At 43.3% G+C, this 25,957-nt stretch overlaps 1 protein-coding gene across 1 annotated transcript in view; it reads right to left on the bottom strand.

Moving 5' to 3' along the window:
- LOC135512226 (testican-2-like) overlaps window positions 1-25,957 on the bottom strand; it is a 77,168-nt gene that overhangs the window by 15,837 nt on the left and 35,374 nt on the right. The window contains exon 2 of the mRNA XM_064934016.1: window positions 25,039-25,087. Coding sequence (XP_064790088.1) covers window positions 25,039-25,087 — 49 coding nt within the window. The remainder of the gene's footprint in view (window positions 1-25,038; window positions 25,088-25,957) is intronic.

Raw genomic sequence — 25,957 nt, 5'->3', positions numbered from 1 at the left:
GCCAAGTATAAACATTTCCATTTCTATAAACTCCATTACTGCTGTTGCATTAAACGTATGAGTGCACCATTTGTTTGTGCTGTGAACGGTGTAGGAGCCAAATAAGTTAAATTGGTCCAATTATTCCAGTTCATGATGAATTTCAGTTGAATGTGTGTTTGCCACTAATCCCCTGTCAAGCGTGTGTAACCCCTCTACAGGCCAATGGAGAAAACTGTTAAAAGGAATACATGCTCCAAGGCCTGCACATCTATCACTCCAGTGTTTAATTGATCAATTGTCATTATTTTGCCACTATGGCCTATTTATTGCCTTTACCTCTCTAATCTTACTTCATTTGCACACAATGTACATAGACTTTTATATTGTGTTATTGACTGGCCTACTGGGAGTGACTGGAATGGCAGCACACAGTCTTTTGACCATACCAGACTCGGGTTGAATAGCTTGAACCTGGTTGCCGAGATTTACCGCCCAAATCCACTCCCTTTTCCCGGGATAAATAACTGTGAGAAACCGGTAAATTATAATAAATGATTTATATGAACAGCAGGACATGAAAGGGAACTGTTACATTATATGCCATGTCTACATCTGGCTCCTCTACGGCCTTCTCTCTGCATGATGAATCATCAACGCTCAGGGTGCGGACAGACAGCCCATCTCAGTATGGAGCGCAGTTCACAATGCATGTAGAGCTATCTCATCATGGTAACCTTTTTCCTTGTGACAGGTAGGCCTACATTTGCTGCAGCATAGCCTATTCTACAGTAATATAATGCATAATAAGCTTCTAATGTACAGCCTATGTCTCTTGTACAATACACACGCTGGTCTCTCTCCTGAGAAAACGCTCCTTAGCGAGTCCTGTTATGTTTGTTTTTTTAACAAACAAACACTTGTTCTCAGTTGAAGCTGACGTTTATCTCAACGAGGAGCATCTCATAAAACAACAGAAATAGTACCACCAAATCACTTAGTCATTTCTGATAAAAAACATATAAACAAAATAGACTGTCCAATTGATGATAGGAATCATGGATGCTATAATAGACAATCAGTGATCCCCACCCCTTTTAAACTAGGCATGAAAGGAGGTGATAAAGTGAAGGTGAACAGGTCTAGAGCGCACCCTTAGAGGGTTCAGAGCGGGTGCTGCAGCAACAGCAATAGGTGCCTGTGGGGCTGGCACTTGTACTTCAGCTAGGGCCAAGGGAACGTCTGCCACCGGTAGTGAACCACTCCAGGTGGCATCAATGGCAGAGTGGGGACATGCAGGAGGTGGCACCTTCCTCAGTCGGCTGGCATGCCAGCGAGAGCCGTCAGTCAGTTGAAATGTTGCTGGGCCCAGCTGACGTCGAACTTGACACGGTGTTGACAAGAAGGTGTAGAGCACCTCTATAGTGCAGCAGAGTTTGCAACAAGGACTCAATGAAGGAGCAACCCTGAGCTAGGTGAGCCCTCAGTCCATTTTTCAGGGTTTGATTGAATCTCTTCCTGTGGAAGGTAGTAGGCTGTTCTAATGTGCTTGATCCCCTTGCTTTGGATGTTGTTGCTGACCTCGGCCGTGACCAGCTGAGGGGTCAGTGTCCGTGTTCAGAGTTGCAGGCAGTCTCCAGATAGAAAAGAGCATATCCAGGAAGTTTATAACGGCCCCTGATGTGACAGAACCCATGGGTGTGACCTCTGTCCATTTTGAATGTAGGTCATATGCAACCACCAGGAAGCATTGGTGATGTGGCACATTGTAGAGATCACCGCATATGTCCAGTTGGATATGTTCCCATGGACGGGAGGGCCAGGCCAGTGTCTGCAGTGGTGGTGGCAGAGGAGGGCCTGTCTTTCCACTGACAAGGCATGGAGCACAGTCACGTACTAGCCCTTTGATATCATGATCGATGCCAGGCCACCATACCAGGTTCCGGCAGCGCTGCTTTAGCTTCTCAATGCCAAGGTGGCCCTCATGAGCCGTGGCCAACACTCCTCCTCTGAGGCTGCTTGGTATGACAGTGCAGTTTCCGTGACCCAGACATATGTCATTCCAGCATGACAGCTCATGTTTGAACTTGGCATATGGTTGGAGTTCCGACGGGAGCTGTGCAGGCCAGCCATTGGATACGTATTCCTGTAAGATCGTGAAGGTCGTTGGTTGATTCTTGGGTCAGCTCCTTGAGCGACACTGTATCTTGGAGAGGTGAGTGTAGGAGCTGGATTGCCACCGCTAGCAGGCCCAGACACATGCTAGTGCCTCCCTCTCTCCAACAGAGTGGATTTCTATTTCTAATGTCTATCAACATGTTAAATGTGCAACCAGAGGGAAAAAAATCTAGATCACCTATACTCCACACACAGAGACGCGTACAAAGCTCTCCCTCGCCCTCAATTTGGTAAATCCAACCACAATTCCATCATCCTGATTCCTGCATACAAGCAAAAATTAAAGCAGGAAGCACCAGTGACTCGGTCTATAAAAAGTGGTCAGATGAAGCGGATGCTAAACTACAGGACTGTTTTACTATTACAGACTGGAACAAGTTCCGGGATTCTTCCGATGGCATTGAGGAATACACCACATCAGTCACTGGCTTTATCAATGAGTGCATTGAGGACGTCATCCCCTCAGTGACTGTACGTACATACCCCCACCAGAAGCCATGGATTACAGACAACATTCGCACTGAGCTAAAGGTTAGAGCTGCCGCTTTCAAGGTGCAGGACTCTAACCCGGAAGCTTACAAGAAATCCCACTATGCCCTGCGACGAACCATCAAAGAGGCAAAGCGTCAATACAGGGCTAAGATTGAATCATACTACACCGGCTCCGACGCTTGTCAGATGTGGCAGGGCTTGCAAACTATTAGAGACTACAAAGGGAAGCACAGCCGTGAGCTGCCCAGTGACACGAGCCTACCAGACGAGCTAAATCACTTCCATGCTCGCTTTGAGGCAAGCAACACTGAGGCATGCATGAGAGCATTCAGCTGTTCCGGACGACTGTGTGATCACGCTCTCCGTAGCCGACATGTGTAAGACCTTTAAACAGGTCAATATTCACAAGGCCTCGGGGCCAGACGGATTACCAGGATGTGTGCTCCGGGCATGTGCTGACCAACTGGCAGGTGTCTTCACTGACATTTTCAACATGTCCCTGATTGAGTCTGTAATACTGTTTCAAGCAGACCACCATAGTCCCTGTGCACAAGAACACAAAGGCAACCTGCCTAAATGACTACAGACCCGTAGCACTCACGTCCGTAGCCATGAAGTGCTTTGAGAGGCTGGTAATGGCTCACATCAACATCATTATCCCAGAAACCCTAGACCCACTCCAATTTGCATACTGCCCAAACAGATCCACAGATGATGCCATCTCTATTGCACTCCACACTGCCCTTTCCCACCTGGACAAAAGGAACACCTACGTGAGAATGCTATTCATTGACTACAGCTCAGCGTTCAACACCATAGTACCATCAAACCTCATCACTAAGCTAAGTATCCTGAGACAAAACACCTCCCTCTGCAACTGGATCCTGGACAACCTGACGGGCCGACCCCAAATGTTGTGAGGGTAGGTAGCAACACATCAGCCACGTTGATCCTCACCACTGGAGCCCCTCAGTGGTACATGCTCAGTCCCCTCCTGTACTCCCTGTTCACCCACGATGGCATGGCCAGGCACGACTCCAACACCATCATTAAGTTTGCAGACGACACAACAGTGGTAGGCCTGATCACCGACAACGACGAGACAGCCTATAGGGAGTTAGTCAGAGACCTGGCCATGTGGTGCCAGAATTACAACCTATCCCTCAACGTAACCAAGACTAAGGAGATGATTGTGGACTACAGGAAAAGGAGGACCGAGCACGCCCCCATTCTCTCACAGGGCTGTAGTGGAGCAGGTTGAGAGCTTCAAGTTCCTTGGTGTCCACATCAACAACAAACTAGAATGGTCTAAACACACCAAGACAGTCGTGAAGAGGGCACGACAAAGCCTATTCCCCCTTTGGAGACTAAAAAGATTTGGCATGGGTCCTCAGATGCTCAAAAGGTTCTACAGCTACAACATTGAGAGCATCCTGACTGGTTGCATCACTACCTGGGGCTAATCTGCCTGCCATCTAGGACCTCTAGACCAGGCGGTGTCAGAGGAAGGCCCTAAAAAGGCCCTCGGCGCGGAGACAGCAGAGAAGAATGTCCCCTTTCCTCTCAGGGCTGATCACATCCAGTCCAGTAGGTAGCATGTACGTATCAAACGACAACTTCCATCTGTCCCATTGGATTGTTGGTTCACCATCGTGAGGAAAGGACCGCTCGGGGGAGGTAGGGATATTGTAGAAATACTTTCAGACATCCACGTTCGCCAAATGTTATGTATAAAAAATATAAAAAAATAAACACTTGTTCTCAGTTGAAGCTGATCTTTATCTCAATGAGTAGCATCTAAAAAAAAACGTAAATAGGACCACCAAATCACAGTCATTTCAGATAAAAAAAACATATAAACAAAATAGACTGTCAGATCAATGACACAAATCATGGATGCTATACTAGACAATCAGTGATGAACACAACACAGCAAGTCCAATACAGGAAAAGCTAGACGAGAATAGCTTGCTGGACTTTATTTTTGTTTAGCGTTTCTTCTACCAACAGACTATTCAAAGAGGGACGCTAGCTCTTGTTTGCTGAATGTTAAATACAGCAGCCAATAGAACTCCCAGGTAGTTTGAAAGGAGAGCGAACGCGTGACGGCGGGAGGCTATAGCAGTTACTTATTCAGACCTATAACCATTCTTCTTGAAGAGAAGTGAAAGCCTTCTGCATCTAATTCTAGTCCAATATTATTAAAGGGTGGCATTAGAATGGTGAAAAGAAGGACAAGAAAACATATTTCATTTAACTGCTGAAAGTGAGGAAGGAATGAAGCCACACTAGAGAGAGAAATAGGAGGTAGGATGATAACATTATAGGGGAAATACAAAAATATAAACATAACATGCAACAATTTCAAAGATTTTACTGAGTTACAGTTCATATAAGGAAATCAGTCAATTGAAATAAATTCATAAGGCCCTAATCTATGGATTTCACATGACTGGGAATACAGATATGCATCTGTTTATATAGATATTACTGTGATAGGCTATTGATGGAATATGGCTGAATTCTACCACTGCAGATAGAATTGTGTATGGGGGCGATACGGTGCTAGTGGAGGAGCCTTTATCAGAAAAGGCCTTGTAGGAGAACGTTTCCCAAATGTGCAAATCCAGAAGGGGTAAAACTGGCAATGCTGACTAGAAAAATGAACATTGTTACTGATCTGATGACTGAGTTGTAAAAATAAAAATAAAATGATTCAGTTCAATGAAATGTTGAATGGATTCAAAGTTTTTATTAATTCTTATCATCACATGATACCTGAGGATGAAAGAAAAAATGATATGCTGAATTGGTATGAACCCAAATGGCAGCATATTCACACATTTCTAGTTCTGTGTCCAACATATAAGCATTTCGCTACACCCAAAATAACATCTGCTAAATATGTGTATTTGGCCAATACAATTAGATTTATATAATAATAATATATCCCATTTAGCAGACGCTTTTGTCCAAAGCGACTTACAAGTCGGCTGGGGCCACTACTTTTGCATATGGGTGGCCCCAGTGGGAAACGAACCCACGACGCTTGGCGTTGCAAGCGCCATGCTCTACCGACTGAGCCACACAGGACCCAGATTTGATTTGAAATGGATTGCAGGTGCAGCCCCAGCAGCAGAGAAACCTGATGAATGCACTGATGAGAAAGATGTTAAACCTACTGACAGTGTGTCCCAAACCTCCAGCCAAACCTCCAGCCAAACCTCCAGCCAAACCTCTAGCCAAACCTCCAGCCAAACCTCCAGCCAAACCTCCAGCCAAACCTCTAGCCAAACCTCCAGCCAAACCTCCAGCCAAACCTCCAGCCAAACCTCCAGCCAAACCTCCAGCCATACCTCCAGCCAAACCTCCAGCCAAACCTCCAGCCAAACCTCCAGCCAAACCTCCAGCCAAACCTCCAGCCAAACCTCCAGCCAAACCTCCAGCCATACCTCCAGCCAAACCTCCAGCCAAACCTCCAGCCAAACCTCCAGCCAAACCTCCAGCCAAACCTCCAGCCAAACCTCCAGCCAAACCTCCAGCCAAACCTCCAGCCAAACCTCTAGCCAAACCTCCAGCCAAACCTCCAGCCAAACCTCCAGCCAAACCTCCAGCCGCAGGTCTATCAGGAGTTCACGCTCAGCTGAATCCTCCACATCCTCAGCCTGCATCCGACCAGAGGCCGACAGAGCAGCATTAATAACAAAGGCTGCTGCTCTCAAGTTCAAACACCTTCTAGAGGATACGGAGGAGGAATTAAACCAACAAAAGATAAACTGAGGAAAAGAAGGGAGACTCTTGAGCTGCAAACTGAAATAGCAGCTGCCTCAGCAAAGCTCAAAGTCTAGACATCTGTAGGGAGAGAAAGGCAAACTCAATAATAGATGGCATGCATGACTACTTTGAGGAAACGGCAGAGAGATACAAGTTCTCTGACCTTGAATTTCACACAGGGCAGAGGGACACTTCAGCCAGGCATGAACCAAGTATGCGTCCCAAAGAAGGACCCCAATTCATTGAGCACATTGACCTTCAAACAGCCCAGACTCACAGTGTTTCAGCTCAATCAGAACAGTCAGGACACAGTGTGATTCAGACAGCAGCTCACAGAGAGCACACTGCTGCAACTCTAACCCAAGTCTGCAGGCCTATACAGGACAAGGCCCCTCTGTGCTGACCAACTCACACAGAGGGCCACGGGGAGAACAGGCAAGACTTTCCAATTCACAGGACGGCGCTCAGGACACTTCACAGGAAAACGTAGAAAACCCTCTCACCACCATTCTCCAACGACAGAATGAGGTTACTGCTATGCTAGTCAAACAGCAACATCATTACTTTCTGCCATCCGGAGAAATTACTCTTTTTAATGGTGACATTTTACAGTACAGGTCCTTCATTCAGTCATTAGAACATGGTATATAGGCCAAACTAGTCAACACAAACGGCACTTCCTCGAACAGTAAACCAGAGGGCAGGCTGGAGAGCTGGTTAGGAGCTGCCAACATATGGCTCCAGATAAGGCTATCAGAAAGCCATGTGCTGATTAAAGGAGAACTACGGTAATTAAGATTGCCAATGCACGGAGAAGGCTTTTATCTGGCCTAGCATCAAATCCAAAGACCACAAGGCATTACAGGCCTATGGATTATACCTCAAATCAAATCAAATTGTATTGGTCACATACACATATTTAGCAGATGTTATGGCCGGTGTAGCGAAATGCCCAGAGGTTGTTGTAATGGAATGGTAGATATGGAAGACGTGGGCGAGATGGATCTGGCCTCCAGCTTAAAGAACATCATCCTGTAATTACCCTACAAAGTCAGGGAGAGGTGGAGGTCAGCTGCTTGTGAGTTACAGGAGCAGGCGTGCAAGACTACTTGATCTCATCCTGTTCATGGAAAAACAGGTGAGAATAGACCCCATACAATCCAAAAGCAGGACTCACAGACCATACGTCGAGGCTCATTCACACGTCTATTCACAAATGCACAGGGGGCAGATTGGCTACCAGCATGTCATCACCAGAGCACCCCCCCCCCCACCCCCCAAACCCAACACATCACACCTCTGTTGTGTAACGGCTGTCACAAATTGGAGCTGTGTCCACAATTTAGGAAAAGGAGCCATAGGGAGAAGATTGGTTTCCTAAAAGAATAGGGAATTTGTTTTGGTTGCTTGTCAAGTGGACACAAGAGACTGCAATAGACGTCTCAAATGCAGTGTATGTAACCAAACTCACCCGAGTGTGCATCATATTGATCAGAGAGACAGCAGAGCAGTCATCAGAAGCACCAGTGAGCAGAGCACTGTTTTCTCTGAACACATGTGGGCATACTGGGGCCGGGGAACAAGAATGTGTACTTGCTATTATGTACCAGTAAAGGTCAACCCCCTCTTGAGGGAGGGTCCGGTACGCCAGTGGCTGTGTGTCGGCACCACACACACGTCTTCCTAACAGGCCCAAAAAATCCTGAACCGGATGACGTGCACACAGACGCACACACTTACATGTTACCACTGTATGCAACTACCAAGCCCACCAAATCCTGAACCGGATGACACATTCTCTCCCTCCCCCACCTCCATACAGCAACACTATATTTGGTTACATATCCATCAATACCTTAGGCTACTGCAGGCAACTGGGTCCTTACAACACAATACCACTTAGTGCTTTATCAATTAGCAAGACTTAAATCCCTTGACATTTCTATTCATTCTCACATCTCAAGCATTCTCATAACAGAATTGCTGTTCTCTCTTCTCTTCTAAATCAGCTCTTATGGCACAATTAGAGCAGATATTGTGATGCACAGAGGCATACTGTACACATAGTCATCTTATATCTACGCCTGTGGTGACCGGTATCATCTCATGTTATGGCATTGTAGGATGAAGAAGACTAAATCTGTAAAAAAGAGTTCTGCAGCAGATTATCATAGGAGATTATCATAGCAGATTATCAGAGCAAACCCACAGATCAGATTGGAAAAGCAAATCCAAAACAATACACCCCGTATTCGTCCGCCACGGGCCTGTTGAGCCTCACACTTGCATACATGTGCAGACGGCAGAGCCACAGAAGAGTCATGGTGAAGATCCAGCCTGTGAAGAACAAGAATGACCGCACACTGTTGAAGATCCCAATTCACCGCTTTATTGACAAAACGGCTCTTCGTCAGATCAAACAAACCAACTGAGTGCTCACATCCCAAAATATCCACATTTCACCTCACATGACCATTGCGGAAATGACGCATGGTGGATGCAAAAACAATGGGTTTCTCTAATAATCTAATAACAATGAGTTGGGTAAATGTAGTAGTTCCAGAAAATAATAAATATTTACAAAATGACCAAGTCATCACCCTTTCAGTCTATCATCAACTGGTCATTCTTCTCTGCAGCTGGCATTGATTCTCTCTCTCTCTCTCTCTCTCTCTCTCTCTCTCTCTCTCTCTCTCTCTCTCTCTCTCTCTCTCTCTCTCTCTCTCTCTCTCTCTCTCTCTCTCTCTCTCTCTCTCTCTTAACCTTAGCTAAAGAAATAAGAAAATACATGCAAATAGAAAAGACATTCTTCGTAATGTTTATAGAAAACATTTGTAAATAAACCTTGTTGGTATAGCAGCCGCCACAATACCAGCGCTGGCAGGCTTGGAGTTGCGTTGTGTGTTGTACAATAGCATAAGGTGGTTGCCTTAACCCAGTGATAATTTAACAGGCTTCCATGGATTAAAGTAGTGCCTGCACCACAATGATGACGTCTCCATAGCAACAGGCTCTGTGCACTGCGGTCTGATGGGGGTCTAGTTTTTGGACTGACTGATTTGCAGCTCAATCTGCTATATTACTGAGAACTCTCTCTCTTTCACTCTCTCCCTCTCAGTACCCCCTGTCCCCCCTTCCTCTTCCTCCCACGCTCCCTCTCTTTAAACAACCATCTCCCTTTGTCTCTCTGTCTCCACATCTACTCTCTCTTTATCATGGTCTCTCTCAACAGTCTCTTTTACATCCCGAGTCTCACACTCTACACCCTTCTCCCTCTGTATTGTCCTCACGTCATCTCTCACTCCTCTTCCCATCATCGCTCTCCATCTCTATTCTTGTTATGCCATGCCATAAGAGTGTGCTGCTATAAACTCTCCAAATTAGGCCCTGTATGTGGATATCCATCCTAATACAGATTATCATCAGGCTAATCCCTGCATATTGGGGCTGGTGAATGGGGAGCTCAGCTCAGTCCACTGCCTCATCATCATCTCTCATCCTCTGTTTACAAACTCTCTGCTACTAATGTCATCAGCTACTGCATATAGCTTTTTCCTGGAAATAGATAAACGGAGCTATTACTCAGACATCTTTAGTTTATGAACACACACAGTGTGTGCTCACTCACGTGTGTGTATAAATGCACATACACAGAACCACACACACACACACGAACACACACACACACGAACACACACACAGTCCTTAGAGCAGGAGTATTAAACTGCTAACATATTGATACCCTACAGTCCCTGTAGCAGGGGTATTAAACTGCTAACATATCAATACCCTACAGTCTCTGTAGCAGGGGTATTAAACTGCTAACATATTGATACCCTACAGTCTCTGTAGCAGGGGTATTAAACTGCTAACATATTGATACCCTACAGTCCCTGGAGCAGGGGTATTAAACTGCTAACATATCGATACCCTACAGTCCCTGGAGTAGGGGTATTAAACTGCTAACATATCAATACCCTACAGTCTCTGTAGCAGGGGTATTAAACTGCTGACATATCGATACCCTACAGTCCCTGTAGCAGGGGTATTAAACTGCTAACATATTGATACCCTACAGTCCCTGTAGCAGGGGTATTAAACTGTTAACAAATTGATACCCTACAGTCTCTGTAGCAGGGGTATTAAACTATTAACATATTGATACCCTACAGTCCCTGTAGCAGGGGTATTAAACTGCTAACATATCGATACCCTACAGTCTCTGTAGCAGTGGTATTAAACTGTTAACATATCGATACCCTACAGTCCCTGTAGCAGGGGTATTAAACTGTTAACAAATTGATACCCTACAGTCTCTGTAGCAGGGGTATTAAACTATTAACATATTGATACCCTACAGTCCCTGTAGCAGGGGTATTAAACTGCTAACATATCGATACCCTACAGTCTCTGTAGCAGGGGTATTAAACTGTTAACATATCGATACCCTACAGTCCCTGTAGCAGGGGTATTAAACTGCTAACATATCGATACCCTACAGTCCCTGTAGCAGGGGTATTAAACTGCTAACATATCGATACCCTACAGTCCCTGTAGCAGGGGTATTAAACTGCTAACATATCGATACCCTACAGTCTCTGTAGCAGGGGTATTAAACTGTTAACATATCGATACCCTACAGTCCCTGTAGCAGGGGTATTAAACTGCTAACATATTGATACCCTACAGTCTCTGTAGCAGGGGTATTAAACTGTTAACATATTGATACCCTACAGTCTCTGTGGCAGGGGTATTAAAATGCTAACATATCGATACCCTACAGTCTCTGTAGCAGGGGTATTAAACTGCTAACATATCGATACCCTACAGTCCCTGTAGCAGGGGTATTAAACTGCTAACATATCGATACCCTACAGTCTCTGTAGCAGGAGTATTAAACTGTTAACATATTGATACCCTACAGTCCCTGTAGCAGGGGTATTAAACTGCTAACATATTGATACCCTACAGTCCCTGTAGCAGGGGTATTAAACTGCTAACATATCGATACCCTACAGTCTCTGTAGCAGGAGTATTAAACTGTTAACATATTGATACCCTACAGTCCCTGTAGCAGGGGTATTAAACTGCTAACATATTGATACCCTACAGTCCCTGTAGCAGGGGTATTAAACTGCTAACATATCGATACCCTACAGTCCCTGTAGCAGGGGTATTAAACTGCTAACATATTGATACCCTACAGTCTCTGTAGCAGGGGTATTAAACTGCTAACATATTGATACCATACAGTCCCTGTAGCAGGGGTATTAAACTGCTAACATATCGATACCCTACAGTCTCTGTAGCAGGGGTATTAAACTGCTTACATATTGATACCCTACAGTCCCTGTAGCAGTGGTATTAAACTGTTAACATATTGATACCCTACAGTCTCTGTAGCAGGGGTATTAAACTATTAACATATTGATACCCTACAGTCTCTGTAGCAGGGGTATTAAACTGCTAACATATTGATACCCTACAGTCCCTGTAGCAGGGGTATTAAACTGCTAACATATCGATACCCTACAGTCTCTGTAGCAGGGGTATTAAACTGCTAACATATTGATACCCTACAGTCCCTGTAGCAGGGGTATTAAACTGTTAACATATTGATACCCTACAGTCTCTGTAGCAGGGGTATTAAACTATTAACATATTGATACCCTACAGTCCCTGTAGCAGGGGTAATAAACTGCTAACATATCGATACCCTACAGTCTCTGTAGCAGGGGTATTAAACTGTTAACATATCGATACCCTACAGTCCCTGTAGCAGGGGTATTAAACTGCTAACATATCGATACCCTACAGTCCCTGTAGCAGGGGTATTAAACTGCTAACATATCGATACCCTACAGTCCCTGTAGCAGGGGTATTAAACTGCTAACATATCGATACCCTACAGTCTCTGTAGCAGGGGTATTAAACTGCTAACATATTGATACCCTACAGTCCCTGTAGCAGGGGTATTAAACTGTTAACATATTGATACCCTACAGTCTCTGTAGCAGGGGTATTAAACTATTAACATATTGATACCCTACAGTCCCTGTAGCAGGGGTATTAAACTGCTAACATATCGATACCCTACAGTCTCTGTAGCAGGGGTATTAAACTGTTAACATATCGATACCCTACAGTCCCTGTAGCAGGGGTATTAAACTGCTAACATATCGATACCCTACAGTCCCTGTAGCAGGGGTATTAAACTGCTAACATATTGATACCCTACAGTCCCTGTAGCAGGGGTATTAAACTGCTAACATATTGATACCCTACATTCCCTGTAGCAGGGGTATTAAACTGCTAACATATCGATACCCTACAGTCTCTGTAGCAGGGGTATTAAACTGCTAACATATCGATACCCTACAGTCTCTGTAGCAGGGGTATTAAACTGTTAACATATTGATACCCTACAGTCTCTGTAGCAGGGGTATTAAACTGCTAACATATCGATACCCTACAGTCCCTGTAGCAGGGGTATTAAACTGCTAACATATCGATACCCTACAGTCTCTGTAGCAGGAGTATTAAACTGTTAACATATTGATACCCTACAGTCCCTGTAGCAGGGGTATTAAGCTGCTAACATATTGATACCCTACAGTCCCTGTAGCAGGGGTATTAAACTGCTAACATATCGATACCCTACAGTCTCTGTAGCAGGAGTATTAAACTGTTAACATATTGATACCCTACAGTCCCTGTAGCAGGGGTATTAAACTGCTAACATATTGATACCCTACAGTCCCTGTAGCAGGGGTATTAAACTGCTAACATATCGATACCCTACAGTCCCTGTAGCAGGGGTATTAATCAAATCAAAATCAAATTTATTTATATAGCCCTTCGTACATCAGCTGATATCTCAAAGTGCTGTACAGAAACCCAGCCTAAAACCCCAAACAGCAAGCAATGCAGGTGTAGAAGCACGGTGGCTAGGAAAAACTCCCTAGAAAAGCCAAAACCTAGGAAGAAACATATTGCTAACATATTGATACCCTACAGTCTCTGTAGCAGGGGTATTAAACTGCTAACATATCGATACCCTACAGTCCCTGTAGCAGGGGTATTAAACTGCTAACATATCGATACCCTACAGTCCCTGTAGCAGGGGTATTAAACTGCTAACATATTGATACCCTACAGTCCCTGTAGCAGGGGTATTAAACTGCTAACATATTGATACCCTACAGTCCCTGTAGCAGGGGTATTAAACTGCTAACATATTGATACCCTACAGTCCCTGGAGCAGGGGTATTATACTGTTAACATATTGATACCCTACAGTCTCTGTAGCAGGGGTATTAAACTGCTAACATATTGATACCCTACAGTCCCTGTAGCAGGGGTATTAAACTGCTAACATATCGATACCCTACAGTCTCTGTAGCAGGGGTATTAAACTGTTAACATATTGATACCCTACAGTCTCTGTAGCAGGGGTATTAAACTGCTACCATATCGATACCCTACAGTCCCTGTAGCAGGGGTATTAAACTGCTAACATATCGATACCCTACAGTCTCTGTAGCAGGGGTATTAAACTGTTAACATATTGATACCCTACAGTCTCTGTAGCAGGGGTGTAGCAGGGGTATTAAACTGTTAACATATTGATACCCTACAGTCTCTGTAGCAGGGGTATTAAACTGCTAACATATCGATACCCTACAGTCTCTGTAGCAGGGGTATTAAACTGTTAACATATTGATACCCTACAGTCTCTGTAGCAGGGGTATTAAACTGCTAACATATCGATACCCTACAGTCTCTGTAGCAGGGGTATTAAACTGTTAACATATTGATACCCTACAGTCTCTGTAGCAGGGGTATTAAACTGCTAACATATTGATACCCTACAGTCCCTGTAGCAGGGGTATTAAACTGCTAACATATTGATACCCTACAGTCTCTGTAGCAGGGGTATTAAACTGCTAACATATCAATACCCTACAGTCCCTGTAGCAGGGGTATTAAACTGCTAACATATCGATACCCTACAGTCTCTGTAGCAGGGGTATTAAACTGCTAACATATCGATACCCTACAGTCTCTGTAGCAGGGGTATTAAACTGTTAACATATTGATACCCTACAGTCTCTGTAGCAGGGGTATTAAACTGCTAAAATATCGATACCCTACAGTCCCTGGAGCAGGGGTATTAAACTGCTAACATATCGATACCCTACAGTCCCTGGAGCAGGGGTATTAAACTGCTAACATATCGATACCCTACAGTCCCTGGAGCAGGGGTATTAAACTGCTAACATATCGATACCCTACAGTCCCTGGAGCAGGGGTATTAAACTGCTAACATATCGATACCCTACAGTCCCTGGAGCAGGGGTATTAAACTGCTAACATATCGATACCCTACAGTCCCTGGAGCAGGGGTATTAAACTGCTAACATATCGATACCCTACAGTCCCTGGAGCAGGGGTATTAAACTGCTAACATATCGATACCCTACAGTCCCTGGAGCAGGGGTATTAAACTGCTAACATATCGATACCCTACAGTCCCTGGAGCAGGGGTATTAAACTGCTAACATATCGATACCCTTCAGTCCCTGGAGCAGGGGTATTAAACTGCTAACATATCGATACCCTACAGTCTCTGTAGCAGGGGTATTAAACTGCTAACATATCGATACCCTACAGTCTCTGTAGCAGGGGTATTAAACTGCTAACATATCGATACCCTACAGTCCCTGGAGCAGGGGTATTAAACTGCTAACATATCGATACCCTACAGTCCCTGGAGCAGGGGTATTAAACTAAAGACCTGAGGGCTGCAGAGTCAGCTAGTTTCCCTACCTCCTTAGAGAACATAACTGTTTCACCGTCACTGATTTGAGGAAATTGATTCAAGGTCATTGATATTCAAGGCCTATATGTAGACTATGTTATTTGTGACCTGGCAGTGCCTTCCTGCTTTTGTGACAGTGTTGCATTCTCTACACTAGTTGTGTCTATTGAGTCTACTAAATAACAATTATTCCATGATCTTTTGACTTGCGATTTATACTACATTCATATGGCTGTGTTTACACAGTCAGCCCAATTATTTTTCCAATTACTTGCATATCTGATACCTATCGGATCTTTTCCCTAATGTGTAAACAGCAAAACAACACACGGAATCTGATCTTTTTACTTACAATTTATAGCACCTCTATATGTGGATTTAAATCCGGATACAAACCTGATCCTCCACATGCAACTTCTGTCTGGATTCTCAGATCAGATTTTTTTGCTATGAAGTATATATTTTTTTGCACATAACCTACCGTTACCAAGACAACCCCCTCAACATTTAAAGGAACAGTGACAAGAAATGAGCATAGCATCTGTATACTTTTTCAGATATTACATCTTTTGAGTGAGCAAATCTGTAATAGGTCAAATGTAAAACTCCGCGTGGACAGTCAGTAAAAAAGATAGGATAGGTCTACGGAAGAAAAATCTGTGTAAACATAGCCATTGTGTGTGACAGTATTGAGTGGGATTGGTTGTCTATCCTCTCTGGGTTTAGACTAACGAGGCCTGAAATGGTGTCTGATCAGCCTGGCTCTACAGTGAGACATCACACTGACTCTAGAGATGTCTGAGGGACAAAATCTCTCCCCCTCTCCATTTCTCTAACTCTTTCTGTATCTCAATCTCTCTTCCCCTCTCTCTCTCTACCTCCCTCTCTCTCTCTCTCTCTCTCTCCCCCTATCCTTCTCTCCATTGCCTCATTAAGCCAGTCTTAGAGGAAAGACTATCAATAGATTATTAAGATGAGAGCTCCAACAATTTCTACAGCATCGTTTGATATTTCAATTATTGATTATAATAAAATACAACAGACACAAAATGGACTCCAGCAAGACAATCTCTCTCTCCCCCTCTACCTCCTCCACTTTCCCTCCTCTCCCTCTCTCTCCAGCCCTCTACAGGAAGTCATAATTACCCACTAATTAAACTCGGAGAGATATAGCAGTACTAATGGACTCAGCCATTTCATTCCCACTACGTTATTTGAGCTGCAAATCAAGACAATGGTCATGGACATAATTTCAGTCTATGTTCCAAATGGAAACCTATTCCCTATATAGCGTACTAGTAGTGCACCATATAGGGAATAGGGTGTTATTTGGGATGCAACCTGGATGTCATGACTTTATCTGCCTGTGGCTGAATTAAAGACAGAGGAGTAAAGAAAACACAGGGTACTCAATGTTGATTGGTAGGTGGTCGACAGCAGAGCTCAGAACCTCCACAGAGAGAGGGAGACAGTCAGACGGCTGCTGCTACAGTGAGTTTACATCTCTAACATCACTTGAACTTTTCACTGAGAGGCCACTACACGTGTGGACAACATCTGACCCGAGAAAACAAATGGGATTGTAAACAAACATTCACCCTGTTGTGTCTAATACACCAGAGCAGCGTTTCGTTCCTCAGTTGAGCACCTTTTTGCTCCCTTTTATTCAACCTGGGCTTGAGCGCGTCATGGTGCATCGATTCTCATTCCTATGTACCGTGTCGTGTCTGATAAACACAGTGATCTTCAACCCCCAGTTTCTTGCCCAGCACTGGTCATTGTGATGTTGCGGACCGGTCTCTCAGATGGTTAGCTAGTTAGCCTACACTGATTTAGCCAGCTCTCAAGAGTGGTTGACAGGATTTCTTTCTGCCATTTAAATCCTTTGTCAGGCCACTTAAGCACTGTTTGGGGTCGCATAAGTCCAAAAGGTGTAAATACAGTGAATTTGGAAAGTATTCAGACCACTTCTCTTCTTCCACAATTTCTTACGTTAAAGCCTTATTCTAACATTGATTAAATCAATGTTTTACTCATCGATCGACACACAATACCTCATTACGACAAAGCAAAAACTGGTTTGTAGAAATATTTGCAAATGTATAAAAAATAAAAAACAGAAATACCTTATTTACATAAGTATTCAGACCCTTTGCTGTGAGACTGGACATTGAGCTCAGGTGCATCCTGTTTCCATTGATCATCCTTGAAATGTTTCTACAACTTGATTGGAGTCCAACTGTGGTAAATTAAATTAATTGGACATGATTTAGAAAGGCCCACACCTGTCTATATAAGGTCCCACAGTTGACATTGCATGTCAGAGAAAAACCAAGCCATGAGGTCGAAGGAATTGTCCGTAGAGCTCCGAGACAGGATTGTGTCGAGGTACCAAAACATGTCTGCAGCATTGAAAGTCCAAGAACAGCACAGTGGCCTCCATCATTCTTAAATGGCAGAAGTTTGAACCACCGAGACTCTTCCTAGAACTGGCCGCCCGGCCAAACTGAGAAATCGGGGGAGAAGGGCCTTGGTCAGGGAGGTGACCAAGAACTAGAGATCGACCGATTAATCGAAATGGCAGATTTAATTAGGGCCGATTTCAAGTTTTCATAACAATCGGAAATTGGTATTTTTGGGAGCCGATTTTGCCGATTTATTTAACTAGGCAAGTAAGTTAAGAACACATTCTTATTTTCAATGACGGCCTAGGAACGGTGGGTTCAGGAGCAGAACAACAGATTTTCACCTTGTCAGCTCGGGGGATCCAATCTTGCAAACTTACAGTTAACTAGTCCAACGCTCTAACCACCTGCCTCTCATTGCACTCCACAAGGAGCCTACCTGTTACGTGAATGCAGTAGAAGCCAAGGTAAGTTGCTAGCTAGCATTAAACTTATCTTACAAAAAACTATCAATCAATCATAATCACTAGTTATAACTACACATGATTGATGATATTACTAGTTTATCTAGCGTGTCCTGCGTTGCATATAATCGATGCAACACTGGGGGATGATTTAACAAAAGCGCATTTGCGAAAAAAGCTAAATCGTTGGACGACTGTACCTAACCATAAACACTAATGCCTTTCTTAAAATCAATACACAAAAGTATATATTTTTAAACATGCATATATAGCTATTTAGCTTTAAAAAATCCAGGTTAGCAGGCAATATTAACCAGGTGAAATTGTGCCATTTCAGGGTATATGCAACAGTTAGGGCATCTTGGCTCATTGCAAACTACTTTGCCCAAATGTTATGTAATTATGACATAACATTGAAGGTTGTGCAATGTAACAAGAATATTTAGACTTAGGGATGCCACCCATTAGATAAAATACCAAACGGTTCCATATTTCACTGAAATAATAAACGTTTTGTTTTCAAAATGATAGTTTCCGGATTCTACCATATTAATGACCAACGGCTCGTATTTCTGTGTGTTGTTATGTTATAATTAAGTCTATGATTTGATAGAGCAGTCTGACTGAGCGATGGTAGGCAGCAGTAGGCTCGTAAGCATTCATTCAAACAGCACTTTAGTGCGTTTTGCCAGCAGCTCTTCGCAAGCACAGCGCTGTTTATGACTTCAAGCCTATCAGCCTAAAGGCTGGTGTAACCGATGTGAAATGGCTAGCTAGTTAGCTGGGTGTGCGTTAATAGCGTTTCAATCGTCACTCGCTCTGAGACTTGGAGTAGATATTCCCCTTGCTCTGCAAGGGCCACAGATTTTGTGGAGCGATGCGTAACGCTGCTTCGAGTGTGGCTGTTGTCAATGGGTTCCTGGTTCGAGCCCAGGTAGGGGCGAGGAGAGGGATGGAAACTATACTGTTACACTGGCAATACTATAGTGCATATAAGAACATCCAATAGTCAAAGGTTAATGAAATACAAATGGTATAGAGAGAAATAGTCCTATAAATACTATATTAACTACAACCTAAAACCTCTTACCTTGGAATATTGAAGTCTCATGTTTCATATGTTCTCATGTTCTGAGCAAGGAACTCAAACGTCAGCTTTTTTACATGGCACATATTGCACTTTTACTTCTCCAACACTTTGTTTTTGTCACGTTCTGACCATAGTTCTGTTATTTTATCTTTGTTTTTGTCACGTTCTGACCTTTATTTCCTTTGTTTTGTATTTATTTAGTATGGTCAGGGCGTGAGTTGGGTGGGCAGTCTGTTTGATTTTCTATGATTTTGGATTTCTATGTTTCGGCCGAGTATGGTTCTCAATCAGAGGCAGGTGTCATTAGTTGTCTCTGATTGAGAATCATACTTAGGTAGCCTGGGTTGCACTGTTTGTTTGTGGGTAATTGTCTATGTTGATGGCTTGTTTCAGCGCAGCTCGCATTAGCTTCACGGTTGTTATTTTGTTTACTGGTTTTTGTATAGTGTTTCTGTGTTCAGTTCTTTCTTTAATTAAAACATTCAACATGAACACATATCACGCCGTATTTTGGTCCTCCGATCCTTATCGCCTCTCCTCTTCAGATGAAGAGGAGGACGACCGTAACAGTTTTAGTATGGTCAGGGCGTGAGTCGGGTGGGCAGTCTGTTTGTTTTTCTATGTTGGTTTTTGAGTTCGGCCTAGTATGGTTCTCAATCAGAGGCAGCTGTCAATTGTTGTCCCTGATTGAGAATCATAGTTAGGTAGCCTGGGTTTCACTTTTGGGTTGTGGGTATTTGTCTGTCTTCCGTGTCAGTGTTTGTCGCCACACGGGACTGCTTCGTTCATTTCACGTTTATTTGTTTTGTATTTCGTAGTGTTCAGTTTATGTTTTAAAATAAACATTATGGACACTTACCACGCTGCATTTTGGTCCTCCGATCCTTCAAGCTACTCCTCCTCAGAAGAGGAGGACGAGGTTCGTTACAGTTTTTGCATTATTTAAAACAAATTCAACATGTTTCATTATTTATTTGAGGCAAAATTGATTTTATTGATGTATTATATTAAGTTAAAATAAGTGTTCAAAAATCGGTATCGGTATCGGCGTTGAAAAATCATAATCGCTCGACCTCTACCAAGAACCCGATGGTCACTGACAGTAAAAAGGCAGTAAAAAGGCACATGACAGTCGGCTTGGAGTTTGCCAAAAGGCACCTAAATGACTCTCAGACCATGAGAAACAAGATTCTCTGGTCTGATGAAACCAATATTGAACTCTTTGGCCTGAATGCCAAGCGTCTCGTCTGAAGGAAACCTTGCACCATTCCTACAGTGAAGCATGGTGGCGGCAGCATCATGCTGTGGGGATGTTTTTCAGCGGCAGGGACTGGGAGACTAGTCAGGGTCGAGGGAAAGATGAATGGACCAAAGTACAGAGAGATCCTTGATGAAACCTGCTACAGGGCCCTCGGGATCTCAGACTGGGGAAAAGGTTCACCTTCTAACAGGACAACGACCCGAAGCACACAGCCAAGAAAATGCAGGAGTGGCTTCAGGACAAGTCTCTGAATGTCCTTGAGTGGCCCAACGAGAGAACAGACTTGAACCAGATTGAGTATCTCTGGAGAGACCTGAAAATAGCTGTACAGCAACACACCCCATCCAACCTGAAACAGCTTGAGAGGATCTGCAGAGAAGAGTGGGAGAAACTCCCCAAATACAGTTGTGCCAAGCTTGTAGCGTCATACCCAAGAAGACTTCAGGCTGTAATCACTGTCAAAGGTGCTTCAACAAAGTAATGAGTAAATGGTCTGAGTGCTTATGTAAATGTACAATAAGTTTTCTAAAAATAATTTCTTTATTTTTCATTATGGGGTATTGTGTGTAGATTGATGAGGGAAAAACTAATGTAATCAATTTTAGAATAAGGCTGCAACGTAACAAAATGTGGAAAAAGTCAAGTGGTCTGAATACATTCTGAATGTACTATATATATTTATTGGGGGGGGGGGTGGAAAAACGCTTTTAGTGTTAACTTAAACAACTAAAAATAGATATAAAGTATGTAGAAAAGATTATGGACCTATATATATATTTTTGTAATATAATCTTTGAGGACAAACAACCACCAAAATAAAAAGATAGACAGTCAGGGAAAATAACAAAATAAATGCATTTACCAGTATAAATTATGTTATTATGTTTGATCAATAGAACACAGCATTAGCCATGGTACAATGCATCGGATTTCAGGAAAATAGCTTTACAACTGCTAAATGGCAGAATATGCAGAATATGTAGAATCATGGGAAATTTGCTTTAAAACGGCAAAGTTCTTTCACAGCTGCATGGCAAAAATGTCTCTACACTGCCCAGATGGGGGATTCAAACATTTTCTCAATAATGTAACTGCGCTGCCCCCCCCTGCCATGCCCACCACCGAAGACCCTTTTTGATTCAGAAAAAAAAACTGATTGGGCGATGCAGCATCCTAAATAAAGTTCATAGTAAATTAACTAAATTACATGGACAGCACACAAACATATAGTGTCTTCAGAAAGTATTCATACCACTTGACTTATTTCACATTATGTTGTGTTACAGCCTGATTTCAAAACTGATTATATCTTCTTTTTTTCACCAATCTACACAGAATACCCCTTAATGACAAAGTGAAAACATGTTTTTTGTAATGTTTTCAAATTGATTGAAAATTAAATACAGAAATATCTCATTTACATAAGTATTCACAGCGATTACAGCTGTGAGTCTTTCTAGGTAAGTCTATTCTTCAAGCTCTGTCAAGTTGGTTGTTGATCATTGCTAGACAACCATTTTCAAGTCTTGCCATAGATTTTCAAGCTGATTTAAGTCCAAAACTGTAACTATCTAGCCATAACATGATGCAGCCACCAGCATGCTTGAAAATAGAACTCATTGATGTGTTGTGTTAGATTTGCACCAAACATAACGCTTTGTATTCAGGACATAAAGTTAATTTCTTTGCCACATTTATTGCAGTTTTACTTTAGTGTCTTATTGCAAACAGGCTTCCTTCTTTTCACTGTCATTTAGGTTAGTATTGTGGAGTAACTACAATGTTGTTGATACATCTTCAGCTTTCTCCTATCACAGACAAACTCTGTAACTGATTTAAAGTCACCATTGGTCTCACGGTGAAATCCCTGAGCGGTTTTCTTCTTCTCCGGCAACTGAGTTAGGAAGGAAGCCTGCATTTTTGTAGTGACTGGGTGTATTGATACACCACCCTAGACCCACTCCAATTTGCATACCGCCCAAACAGATCCACAGATGATGCCATCTCTATTGCACTCCACACTGCCCTTTCGCACCTGGAGAAAAGGAACACCTACGTGAGAATGCTATTCATTGAATACAGCTCAGTGTTCAACACCATAGTACCCTCAAACCTCATCACTAAGCTAAGGAACCTGGAACTAAACACCTCCCTCTGCAACTGGATCCTGGACAACATGACGGGCCGCCCCCAGGTGGTGAGGGTTGGTAGCAACACATGTGCCACGCTGATCCTCAACGCTGGAGCTCTCCAGGGGTGCATGCTCAGTCCCCTCCTGTGCTCCCTGATCACCCACGACTGCACGGTCAGGCACGACTCCAACACCATCATTAAGTTTGCAGACGACGAGACAGCCTATAGGGAGGAGATCAGAGACCTGGCCCGGTGGAGCCAGACTAACAACCTATCCCTCAACGTAACCAAGACTTAGGAGATGATTGTGGACAATAGGAAAAGGAGGACCGAGCATGCCCCCATTCTCATCGACGGGGCTGTAGTGGAGCAGGTTGAGAGCTTCAAATTCCTTGGTGTCCACATCAACAACAAACTAGAATGGCCCAAACACACCAAGACAGTCTTGAAGAGGGCACGACAAAGCCTATTCCCACTCAGGAAACTAAAAAGATTTGGCATGGGTCCTGAGATCCTCAAAAGGTTCTACAGCTGCAACATCGAGAGCATCGTGACTGGTTGCATCACTGCATGGTACGGCAATTGCTAGGCCTACGACAGCAAGGCACTTCAGAGGGTAGTGCGTACGGCCCAGTACATCACTGGGGCAAAGCTGCCTGCCATCCAGGACCTCTAGACCAGGCGGTGTCAGAGGAAGGCCCTAAAAATTGTCAAAGACCCCAGCCACCCCAGTCATAGACTCTACTACCGCATGGCAAGCGGTGCCGGAGTGCCAAGTCTAGGACAAAATGGCTTCTCAACAGTTTTTACACCCAAGCCATAAGACTCCTGAAAAGGTAAATAAATAGTTACCCGGACTATTTGCATTGTGTGTCCCCCCCCCCACCCCTCTTTTACGCTGCTGCAACTCTCTGTTTATCTTATATGCATAGTCACTTTAACTTTACATTCATGCACAGGAACATTCTACCTCAATAGGTCCGACCAACCAGTGCTCCCGCACATTGGCTGACCGGGCTATCTGCATTGTGTCCCAACACCCGCCAACCCCTCTTTTTACGCTACTGCTACTCTCTGTTCATCATATATGCATAGTCACTTTAACCATATCTACATGTACATACTACCTCAATAAGCCTGACTAACCGGTGTCTGTATATAGCCTTGCTACTCTTATTTTCAAATGTATTTTTACTGTTGTTTTATTTCTTTACTTACACACACACACACACACACACACACACGCACGCACGCACGCACGCACACACGCACACGCACACACGCACACGCACACACACACACACACACACACACACACACACACACCTTTTTCGCACTATTGGTTAGAGTCTGTAAGTAAGCATTTGGTTAGTGGTTAGAGCGTTGGGCTAGTAACTGGAAGGTTGCAAGTTCAAATCCCTGAGCTGACAAGGTACAAATCTGTTGTTCTGCCCCTGAACAGGCAGTTAACCTACTGTTCCTAGGCCATCATTGAAAATAAGAATTTGTTCTTAACTGACTTGCCTAGTTAAAAAAAGGTAAAATAAAAATGTGACTGTTGTATTCGGCGCGCATGACAAATAAACTTTGATTTGAATTAGTAACCACGATGCTCAAAGGGATATTCAATGTCTGCTTTTATATTTTTACCCATCTACCAATAGGTGAGCCATTGGAAAACCTCCCTGGTCTTTGTGGTTGAATCGGTGTACAGATAATTGTATGTGTGGGCTACAGAGATGAGGTAGTCATTCAAAAATCATGTTAAGCACTATTATTGCACACGTCGTAAATTGTTGGTTATCTGCTATTATAAAAACAGCGTTATGGTAATGTGGCCACACCATCTGCCATGAGCTTCCCCAAGTTGTAACAAACGGACCAGGTCGTTGCTGGATTCTTCACCGATCTTTTATACTTTCTCCGGAACATGAAATTTGTTCGTAACTCAAGTTCTGTGAGGTGGAAGAAATTCCCTAGTGTTCTATGATCATTTATTCTCTCTACTATGTGGCCATGTGGCAGGGTCTTCTCAGGAATTTACGACCTCTGACCACAGCAGCCTAGTTGAAGGAGGCAAGTGGGAGGCAGGGAGAGGGGGATGGGGTTGCTATACCCAAAGAGGCCAACGTCATGACAGTATTATGTGACTTGTTAAACAAATCTTTACTCCTGAACTTATTTAGGCTTGCCATAACAAAGGGGTTGAATACTTATTGACTCAAAACATTTCAGCTTTTAATTTTTAATTAATTTGTAACATTTCCCCAAAAATAATTCCACTTTGACATTATGGCGTATTGTGTGTAGGCCAGGAACACACAATCGAAATGTAATCCATTTAAATTGAGGCTGTAACACAACAAACTTTGGGTGTGAATATTTTCTGAAGGCACTGTAATAGATAAAAGGGTACTTGAAAGAACTTAGCTGAAACATACTTTCATTAGAGCCTCCCTGATTCTCATCCAAGGTCCGCACATAGTCATCCTGCAGAGACAGAGAGTTCCAAGTTAACCCACAGTAAAATAAGCATCATGATTAACTGAGTGAGTGAGTCAATGGTTGCTTCCCAAATGGCACCCTATTCGGTATATAGTGCACTATTTTTGACCAGAGCCCTATGAGTCTGCATGGGGATTTAAGGAGCAGCATGGCAGCCTGTAGTAATTCACCAGAATAGTCTTGCACACACTGTGTGTCCCAAATGGCACTCTATTCCCTATATAACGCACTACTTATCCCATGGGGCTCTGGTGTAAAGTCAAAAGTAGTGCAAAATATAGGGAATGAAGTCTGGATGCATTTGGTATGCATCCAATGGCTGTGGAATATATGGCTTCAGGGGGAAGCGGGCTTTGAATTGTAATCCTTACTTTTTATACTTAAAGGAAAAATCACTCCACAACTATCTTTTGGTATTTTTTCCATTAGTCCACTGTTGATATAGTCCCAAATGTTTTGCATGTCAGCAATGACGTTTTCAAGATACAGGACTTTCAAAAAGCGAATTATTATTTGCCACATCATCATAGTGATGCGTTTTGCATCATATGAAGCCATTTGCATCATCATGATGATGCGGCAAATGACAATTTGCTTTTTGAAAGTCCTAAATCTTGAAAATGTCGTTGCTGACATGCAAAACATGTTAAGACTGTATCAACAGCGGACTAATGAAAAAAATGCCAAAAGATAGTTGTGGAGTGATTTTTCCTTTCATTACAACAGTAACCATCCTCATTAAAATGGATAAATTGAAGGAGAGAGAGAGAGAGAGAGAGAGAGAGAGAGAGAGAGAGAGAGAGAGAGAAAGTGTCTAGGGCGGGCGGGAGAGTGAGGAAATTGCAATAAAGAGAG

Source organism: Oncorhynchus masou, chromosome 24 (genome assembly GCF_036934945.1).
Source record: "Oncorhynchus masou masou isolate Uvic2021 chromosome 24, UVic_Omas_1.1, whole genome shotgun sequence".
Classification (NCBI taxonomy): Eukaryota; Metazoa; Chordata; class Actinopteri; order Salmoniformes; family Salmonidae; genus Oncorhynchus; species Oncorhynchus masou.
This window is presented reverse-complemented; position numbering and strand designations above follow the sequence as displayed.